The sequence below is a fragment of the Lactuca serriola genome, chromosome 6, assembly GCF_051521515.1.
Source record: "Lactuca serriola cultivar US96UC23 chromosome 6, Lser_US96UC23_V15, whole genome shotgun sequence".
Classification (NCBI taxonomy): Eukaryota; Viridiplantae; Streptophyta; class Magnoliopsida; order Asterales; family Asteraceae; genus Lactuca; species Lactuca serriola.
In genome coordinates, this window is record NC_136413.1 from 15830394 (window position 1) to 15840575 (window position 10182).

The following is a 10182-nucleotide window of genomic DNA, read 5'->3' on the forward strand; positions in this document are numbered from 1 at the left end:
TACCTTTAAGGGTATATAAGCTTAGGTACCCAAATTCACCATACTACGTCGTTTTGTATCACATATATACATTGTAATAGTCCAATATTCTTATAATTCAACTTTAACATGATTTACTTCCAAGATTTTTATAAATTTCACATTTATATTCCTTTTACATAATTTTCAATTTCAACTATAATACATATATATATATATATATATATATATATATATATATATATATAGCCTAGTAGGTGTTTGACAAAAAGATGTGTTGTAAGATAAAAATAATAGTGAAAATTTGAAAATAAATCAAGTTAGAGATTGAAGTTAAAGAAAAATATAATGAATATATCAAACAAAACGACGTATTATGGTGGGTTTGGGTATACATGCACACACACATTACATAAAACAAAAAACAAAATTTTTCTTAGAAAATTAAAGCACTTAAATTTTTTTGTGGGGTATCCAAAGATACCCCAGGATATATTGTGGATCTGCCCCTAATTGAAACACCATAAATTTTTATAAAAATTTCATTTAAGATCGCATATTTCTCATAACATATTTCACATAAATCTCATTTATTTAATTTACAATTAACAACTCCATAATTGTTTGATTAAAATCCAGGATCTTCAAAACATAACTCTTTCACTGGTGTGTACAATCAAGCCGGTGCCTTCCCGCGGTCCTAAGAAAACCTGAAACACATAACACATAACACGGTAAGCACGAAGCTTAGTGAGTTCCCTAAAATACCTCGCACAAAATAATTAGCCACTCGAGGCTATAACTCTGTATTACCCTCCGGTCAATGTGTCTCAGTGGGACCCTCCAGTCCCATGGCTCGTTGGACCCTCCGACCCGGTCTCTGTGAGGACCCTCTGGTCTCACTGCTCGTTGGAGCCTCCGGTCCGGTCTCAGTGAGGACCTTGCGGTCTCATGGCTCGTTGGAGCCTCCGGTCCGGTCTCAGCAATACATAATATAACATACATATCACACAGACAAGACGCAGAATATCACATAACTCAATAAACACATAAGACCCTCCGGTCACACAAAAATTACCACTCTAGGTAAAGTATAGTGAGAAGACTCACCTCGACAGTAAGCAAGCATCCTCTCACTCGAATCTTGAACTAGCCACCGCCTAACACATATGGTAGTTATCTCAATAAATACTCGATTCTCGTCTCTAAGCAACCAAATGTTATAAGTGATTAAGCCTAAAAACCCTCCTATGGATTAAGCCCAAAAACCCTCCTATGGATGAATAAAGCTGGGACACCTAGACTCTAAGGACCTCACAAGGTCCAAATATGAGGTCTAGACTCTTTGATAACTCATGCTACTAAAAAACCCAAACAAAAGATAGCAAAAAGCCCTAAAACTCCATAGATATGAGATCTATCCAAAATAAGAAGAAAGTTGAAGACTTCATACCTTCCTCAGGAGCTCTAGACAGGAAATCACTGGATCTAACAGCCTCACCTCCAGCTCCTTGCTTGATAACCTCATCCTCTTCCTCAAATGATGCACAAGAACCACAATATGAGCTTCTCTCTCACTCTCTAGCTCAAATAGCAATTAGGGTTTGCTCTCAGGGGTGTAGGGTAACTAACGAGGCGGAAATGGGGGCATAAGTTCCCTTATATAGGCCCCAACCCCGGGAAATTAGGGTTTCTCTGCCCAACACCAACTCGGCGAGTCTGCCTCCCGACTCGTCGAGTCCATTCATTAAATCCCACACAGCAACTCGACCTTACTCGGCGAGTTGGACTCCCAACTCGTCGAGTCACTCCGTAAACCTCAAGAATTCAACCATACGATAACATTCTTGAAATTCCGGATGTTACACTAATTTACAGACTCATTCATTTGCTTCCGTAACAGCTTAAATATTATGTATTTTTATTTATTTTTTACTAACTTATGTTTGATATGTGTTCTTCTTTGGAATTTATATTTGATTTATGTGGTTCTTTTTGTTGTAACCCCCATCTTCATTTTTAGTGTGTTAAAGAATAAATAATTTTTAAAAAAAGTAAAAGGCTCCTACCAAATTCGCTAGAGAAGATTACTTCAACAAAGACGCACTACAAAAATATGCCACTTAGTGACCAAAGCGAAATGGTCACTAACAATAGAATGAGTCGTCACTAAATGATTTAGTGACCAAAATTTCGGTCGTCACTTTTCGTCACTATAGGTCCGTCACAAAACCGATTTAGTGACCAGATATAAATATGGTCACTAAACAGTGACTAAAATATAGTCGTTACTAAATCTGTGACGACCCGCTTCGTCACTAAATGTTGTCACTAATCAATGAAAGTCGTCACTATTTTATCTACTTAGCGACGAATAAAAGTCGTCACTGTTTTATCCGATTAGTGACCATAGAAAGTGGTCAATGGTTTATCCAATTAGTGACTATAACAGGTCGTCACTGATTTAGCCTTTTAGACAAAAAAAAGGGTCAATAATTAAGAAATTATTGAAATATTAAATGTCATTTTTAAAATGAAATATAATAATATCCAATTAGACAAAAGACATGGCAAATGCTATAAATGTTTATAATACGACAACAATAACCAGATAAATTTTCATATAAGAACGAATGATTTCCCACCTAAATTATACATGAAATTATAGAGTTGCTAACACCACAAAAGCAAAATAGAAGTAATCAAATGAAAAGTTCCATTTGTTGGGCATCCTTATGGAATACTTTTTAGACTCCTGCAAAATACAATGATAAAATGGTCATTTACCAAATAGAATGGTCAAATGGTCATTCATTAAATAGAAGGGTAAAATGGTCATGTACTCAAAGGAGAGTAGGATATTGTTTCTTTTGTTGGTGAGCATTGTTTCTAAATAGAAGGGTTAAACGGTCATTTAGTTTAACAAAAGTAAGACATTGTTTCCTTGTTAGCAAGCATTGTTTTTAAATAGAAGGGTAAAATGATCATTGACCAAAGAGAAGGGTAAATGACCAAAGAGAATGTATTATTTTTGTACCTTTAAGGCATGCAATGAGGTTTATTTGGAGAGTCTTTCGAAAGTGATGTTCTGAGAATTTACGCAAGGCCATACCATGCGTTATAATGTCTTCCGTCGACTTGAAGGGCGTTTTGGTAACTTTTTATTCCATTCTCAAAGTCCTCCAATGCCACATATCTGTGAAAAAAGATAAATGCATATAAAAAAAGTGATGTAAGGGTGCATTTGTAAATTGTACATGGGACAGGAGTCACAGGACAAGCTTTTATGGATATTTTTTATAATGAGGGTAAGGGCATTTTCGTCTTTTGCACAAACGGGACATTGAGTTTAATTTTTTTTCTGTTATGTTGTTGGATGAATGGATAATGTGATCTTTGTCTCGATAATGTGTTGTATACGTAAGGTCTGTTTCTTTTTTAAATGAATATAAAACGTATGAACGAGACTAAATGACCATTTTACCCTTACTATCTAAAAAAACAAATTTCTATGAAAAATAAAAAAAATAAAAAATCATATTCATAACCACAAAGGGTGTAAGCATATGCAATTCTTGAATTCAGTTGTACTGCACGTTGAAAGTTCTTGAGAGCAGTTTCATGGTCTTTTTGCATACTAAAGCAATTTCCCGTTGCACACCAGTCACATTTATATTTAAAAAAAATAATAATAAAATATAAAAAAATATGTCCTTATAGAAGACATAAGTTAACCACTTATATATTTAAAAATGGTTACCCTGATTTAGGGCTAATCGATCCGTTGATATTAGCTCTTGTGCCAAATAACTCAACCTCATATCCTCCTTTAGGTGCTACAACATACGAGACCAAAGATTATGTAAAATTACCATTTTGCCCTCTGGAGGTTTAGTTATAGTGTTATAATACCAATGAGACTTACATATAAAAGAGTAGAATAAATATCCATTCCTTCTAAGCTATAAGTACAACAAAAACACACCTTCCTTTCAACTATCTCCTGTCAACCTCCTCCTGAACCTCTCCAGCTGTAGACAGACACCAGATACAACAATTATAAACCCTCTCTCTCTCTCTCTCTCTCTTAATAAAAATAAAATATGAAATGACGTTCTTACCCTAGAGATGTACTCCTAGGTTCGCTTGAGCATCGATCAGCTTCAATGTTGAACTCCTTTCATTTCATATAATATACGATAAACTTGTTAGGATTCAATAATAACTTCTGATCTGAAGGAATAATATGTCTGAATGCATACATACCCTTTCAACATGACAGATCTGGAAAGATGCAAACTTATCTTTCAACTCCTTTGCTACTTTGCATAAGCTTGTCATGTTCTGGGTTTTCGTTTTCCACAAACCATTCACCTGTTTGTTTTCATAACACTTACCACATTAACAACATAAACACCACTATAAACCTTTAAAATGTTTTAACACCAAAAATTATGTTTATGTTTATTCACCTCCTATTTTATACTTACTTTCTAATTACTTCCTTATAAGTAGCTTATTAAATTAATATTAATATAAATGAAATGTTTATGCTCAATACTTGAATGTTTAAGAATATGTGATTTTCCTTCAAATGTGAAGTCATTATCTTGGTAGGAAGTAGATATTATAGAGTCGATATTTAGAAAAAAGTAGAATCTAAGGTTTCTATTTCAAATACAAACACAATAAAGAGTTACAAAAAGGCCTCCATAAAGTGTCATGTGAAGGAAATGTGGATTTTGATCTTAAAGGCAACATCTTTAATCATTAGCCACAAAAGGAATGTCATGTTCCATTTACTATTTTATTTTTGAAGTTTTTAGCATCGCATATATTACAATTCTATCCATTTCTAATCTATCATATCAATTTGCAGTGGTGTAACTTTTACTGGAAACAAAAATAAAAAAGGAAAAAAATATACCTGCATACAAACAAGTTTGGAGTCTCCTTGCACACGGATATGCCTAAAACCTTTCTCATGCTAGTAAACAAAGCACTGCCTAAATTACTCATATAAGTTGCATAATCCCATTGAATATATTTACCACTTTTATCAAGAAATAGTTCAGCAAGCCCTAAAAACTAAAAGATGGCAAGTGATTTGTTGACTATTTTGTACGACGGAATCAGAAAAAGGAATTGAATGGTTCATTCTATTCCTTTCCATCCAATCAAACAAACCATTTAATAGTTTAAAATCATTATGATTTGTTGACTGTTTTTAATAATTAGGATTGCCTTTTTCTTATTATTTGTGCAGGAACTTGTGGAGATGATTTTCCAATCTGCAATGTAGGTTTTAGAATTTCCAACAACTAGAAATTCGTTGGTTTTTACTTTTTATGTTAGACGTCAGTAAGGCAAAAGAAATCCAAGGTTTCTATATGCAATGCGTCTTTACTCTCTAGTGTGAAAAATTAAGTAAATTAAAGTTTATATGTGAAAAGCGGATCAAGATATCATAACAAATTCATAGGAAGGGAAGGTTAGTCAAATAGCACAAATCATGGCATACAGGTGTATATATGAGAAGGTGATTCAACTTGATTAAATGTGATTTTAAAACTCAGCTAAACCTAGAAAAAGAAGTTGATAGTCACTCGATCGATTGACTTATTTGATCATGCGAGTATGGAGTACCTGTTTGGCTTCGAGTAGAGAACAGATGTGCGTCAATGGGAGGGTGTAGAGGACGATGGACCGACGACGATGGACCGCCGACCTAGAAAACGAAGTTGAGTCACTCAATCGATTGACTAATCTGATCATGCGAGTATGGAGTACCTGTTTGACTTCGAGTGGAGAATAGAGTTGCGCCAATGGGAGGGTGTGGAGCGGCGATGGACCGGCGACGATTGACCGGCGACGATGGGTCGGCATGATGCTGTCAATGTTGGTGTATCGATTTAGGGCAAAAGAGAGCGTATTGAGTCGATTTAGGGCATAGTACTGTAGTGAAAATTAGTCAACCTTGTTTATCTCCTTACTAAACCAATTAATCGTGTTTACAAAAATTATATGTATAATTAATTTGGTCAAAATTAGTCAGTCAAAATTAATCAAGTCTTCTTATTTAGTCAAGAAATAAATACAACTATGACTTTTTCTAATGTGTTTTTCTTTTTATTTTTTCAACTTTGTTCAAATATTATTATAATAAACACGTTTGATAAACACCAGTCAATAATGTAATGAGTCTTAACAAAATTATGTATAAAAGAAGTTGTAGTTATTTTCAAAAATAAAAAATATTAATTAAAAATATTTTAGTTTTTATCAATTGAAAACTATAATATATATAATCAGTGACCACTGCTTTATGGTCACTAAATGTTATTTTCTTGTAATTCACCAGTGACCACTATTGAGTGGTCACTAATTGTTTTTTCTCATTTAAAGAGTACCTAAAGAATAGGCACGTGGTATTGAACAAAAGTAATTAGTGACCATTATTTTTGGTCACTAAACCTTCACTACAGTGACCACTTATTTCGTCACTAAACTTCTAACATATTGACCATTAGTCTTAGCCACTATATAATTAACATAGTGACCATTATTTTTAGTCACTAAATAGTTGTTATGATATGGAACAGAATCAGTTTAATTTTTTTGCATTATAGTGACTGAGTTAATGACCACCGCATATAATTCATCATTAAATTTGTAAGAATACCAAAATTCAGTGACCACTTAATTTCTAGTGACTAAAAGATGCTTTCAGTGACCAAATTAGTGGACGATAGCTCCCTTGAGGTGCTTTTTCATGTTTGAATAGGGGCGTAGCCAATATAGGGCAAGAGTGGACCTTGGCCCACCCAAACAAAATTAAAGTTACATATATATATATATATATATATATATATATATATATATATATATAATATTTTTGTTAAATAAAAGAATTAGGGTTGTGATATGACATATTCTATTCAAAAATTGAAATTAGTATAAGAGAATATATTGTTGTTTATGTCGATTAAACTCTATTTTAGATTATTTTAACAATGTAAGACAACATTTTATGCAACTTAAATAAACAATTTAGTTAAGAATACATATATGCTTATATTTTGTTATCGTTTGAAGAATTTGCCGTTGTTCATATTTTGTATATTATTTGGTCTACCCTAAAACAAATCGTGATTATGCCACTGTGTTTGAAAATAAATAAATAATTAAGTGATTGGTATTGGTTAATCGGGGAAGAATGAGAATGTTAGGGACAAAATCTTCTCCAATAGGATGGGGTGGAAGTAGAGGGGATATTTTACCGGAGAAATAACTATATGACATGCCACAAAAACTAGTTACCTGCTATACCGGATGACTATGGTCAATAATCGTAAAATCGTCTTCTCATTAGAGTCTAATTTAACAAATTTTGAACTTTTAGATCCAAATGTATACATCCAGATAGTTCTATGGCTGGTTATATCAATAGTCCATATATATATATATATATATATATATATATATATATATATATATATATATATATATATATATATATATATATATCTTCTCATTAGAGTCTAATTTAACAAATTTTGAACTTTTAGATCCAAATGTATACATCCAGATAGTTCTATGGCTGGTTATATCAATAGTCCATATATATATATATATATATATATATATATATATATATATATATATATATATATATATATATATATATATATATATATATATATATATATATATAATACGATTTCTCCATTTCTCCTAAGTCAGCCGAAAAGCATATCATGAGAATCAAACGCATGCAACTTTGTTGGAAGCGTAGCCGTTACGAGTTACGAGGCCCAATACGGTCTCCCCGGCCGGCATGGATTGTGGCTTAATTACTAAATTAAGCTATGATTTTTTAGCATTACTCATTTATTTATTCTGTCCAAATTAAGTAGAATAGCCGCATAAATAAGGTGTTAACGTATCAATTTGATTAAGTTAAAAAGAAACTGCCTTTTACTATGGTTTTATATACCATAGCTTACCTTTAATTTTAATTCAATTTCCTTGCATTTTCGACACCATTAAAAACTGCATATATCAAATCCTAAAAACCGTAGCAGGATACGGGTAACAATCAAAGAAGATGTAGACGTGAAGTGAAGGGGATATGCAGGATTTAGGTAAGGTGTTCTCCACAACTAAGAGTGATGATGAGTGAGTGTGTCACTAGATAAAGATAGAAGAGCATGTGATGTCTCCTTTTCCTTTTAACAATCGCCATCCATGACATAGGTCCCTCCTTCAAGAAAGGTAGCTAGCCAGGTATAAAAGGAAATTTTTTATTTTTATAAATTAATTGAAAAGAAAAAAAGGGTATTTAATCTTGCATAAGAAAACAAGTCGATGGAGGGGGAGATGATGGTAACGATGATGACAATCAATGGAAGAACAGCAACCTTCCATGAAAAAGATCATTCTTTCTCCACTCTCATACCAATCCCTATCCCTACCCCTACTCCAGCCCCAACCTGGAAACTGTACGAAAATCCATTCTATAGTTGTCCTCAAAACCACCATCAAAATCAAGAAAACAAAGAACAAGAACAAGAGCTAGAAGTGGGTCAGAAGAAGCAACTCCATCTTCTTCATTTGCCTGTTTCCACTCGTAAGATTGCGACATCTTTCTGGGATCTTACATTCATCAAGCCATTCATGGATTCAGAGCTCGACACTGCTCGAGCACAAATCATGGAGCTCAAAGTACATCTTGAGAACGAACGAAAAGCTCGTAAAAAGGCCGAGTCAATCAACAAGAAGCTGACAAAGGAGTTGAAAGGAAAGGAAGCATTGGAGAAAGTATGCGAAGAGCTTGCAGCGGAGGTGTCATGTAGTAAGGCTGAGATAAGCAGGTTAAAGATAGACATGGAAGAGGAGAGGAAGATGTTGCGTGTGGCTGAAGTATTGAGAGAGGAAAGGGTCCAGATGAAGCTCAGTGACGCAAAAATCATGTTAGAAGAAAGGATATCGGAATTGGAAATCACCAAAATGATCCACAAGAAGAATGATGGAGATCATCATCGGGAACAAAAAGAGCACAATAAATGCCTTGTTCTTTCGAAAGAGAACCGCAATGTCATATCTGAAAAATCACTGAAATTAAAAGGTAGAAAGGTGTCATTAGAGCCCGAAAACCCTCACATAAAACGTGGAATCCGAGGGTTTGTGGAATTCCCGCGAGTGGTTAAGGCGATCGGGTCAAGAGGCAGACACTTGGGTACAAAACTGGAATGCCAGAAGGCTCAACTGATGATACTTCTAAAACAGAAGACACAAATCCAGTCCAACAATCTAATCATGAGTTAAGTGGATTATTACTTGACTACATTAATATTAATATTCTTTTTCCTTCTTATAAACAATTATTGATGTGGTTTGTGTTGATTAAGTAATAATCCCTAAACTTATCGCAAGATTCAAGTAAACGGGTGTGATTGTTTTCATTTGTTATGTTAAAGATTTGATAGTAAATGGATATGGTGTTTGTGATATCGATGGAGTGTTTGTTTGTAAAATTATATTCGTTTCACATGGTGGTAATGATTTAAGGACCATCGGCACATGCTTCACTTTAACCTCAATTTAATGTGGACCTCTCTCTCTCTCTCTCTCTCTCTCCTCTCTCTCTCTCTCTCTCTCTCTCTCTCTCTCTCTCTCTCTCTCTCTCTCTCTCTCTCTCTATATATATATATATATATATATATATATATATATATATATATATATATATATATATATATATATATATATATATAGGGTTAGGTTATTTTGTTTTCACTATCTATTGTGTGCATATATGATTGATTATGGACCAATCATTTTAGTTATTTTAAAAAAGTAATTAATACATATTACATGTTGAAGATATAATAGGTAATAATTAGATCTTCAGCATTTAATATGCATTAATTACGTTTTAAAATAACTAAAATGATTGGTCGAGAATCAATCATACATCCACACAATAGATAGTGAAAACATTTAAACCTAACTCTCTCTCTCTCTCTCTCTCTCTCTCTCTCTCTATATATATATATATATATATATATATATATATATATATATATATATATATATATATATATATATAGAAGAGAGTTTAATTGAGAATGGGGGAATCATTCTCAGCTAATCATTTAATTACCATCTTAACATAAAATACACGGTGACAAAATTATAAAT

At 33.2% G+C, this 10182-nt stretch overlaps 1 protein-coding gene across 1 annotated transcript; it reads left to right on the forward strand.

The window, feature by feature from the left end:
* Positions 1-8086: 8086 nt before the first annotated feature.
* Positions 8087-9491, forward strand: LOC145058759 (protein BRANCHLESS TRICHOME-like). Its single transcript, XM_079006652.1, has one exon. It carries the CDS (start codon positions 8347-8349, stop codon positions 9304-9306), a length of 960 nt encoding a protein of 319 aa, XP_078862778.1. The 5' UTR covers positions 8087-8346; the 3' UTR covers positions 9307-9491.
* The last annotated feature ends 691 nt before the right edge of the window (positions 9492-10182 follow it).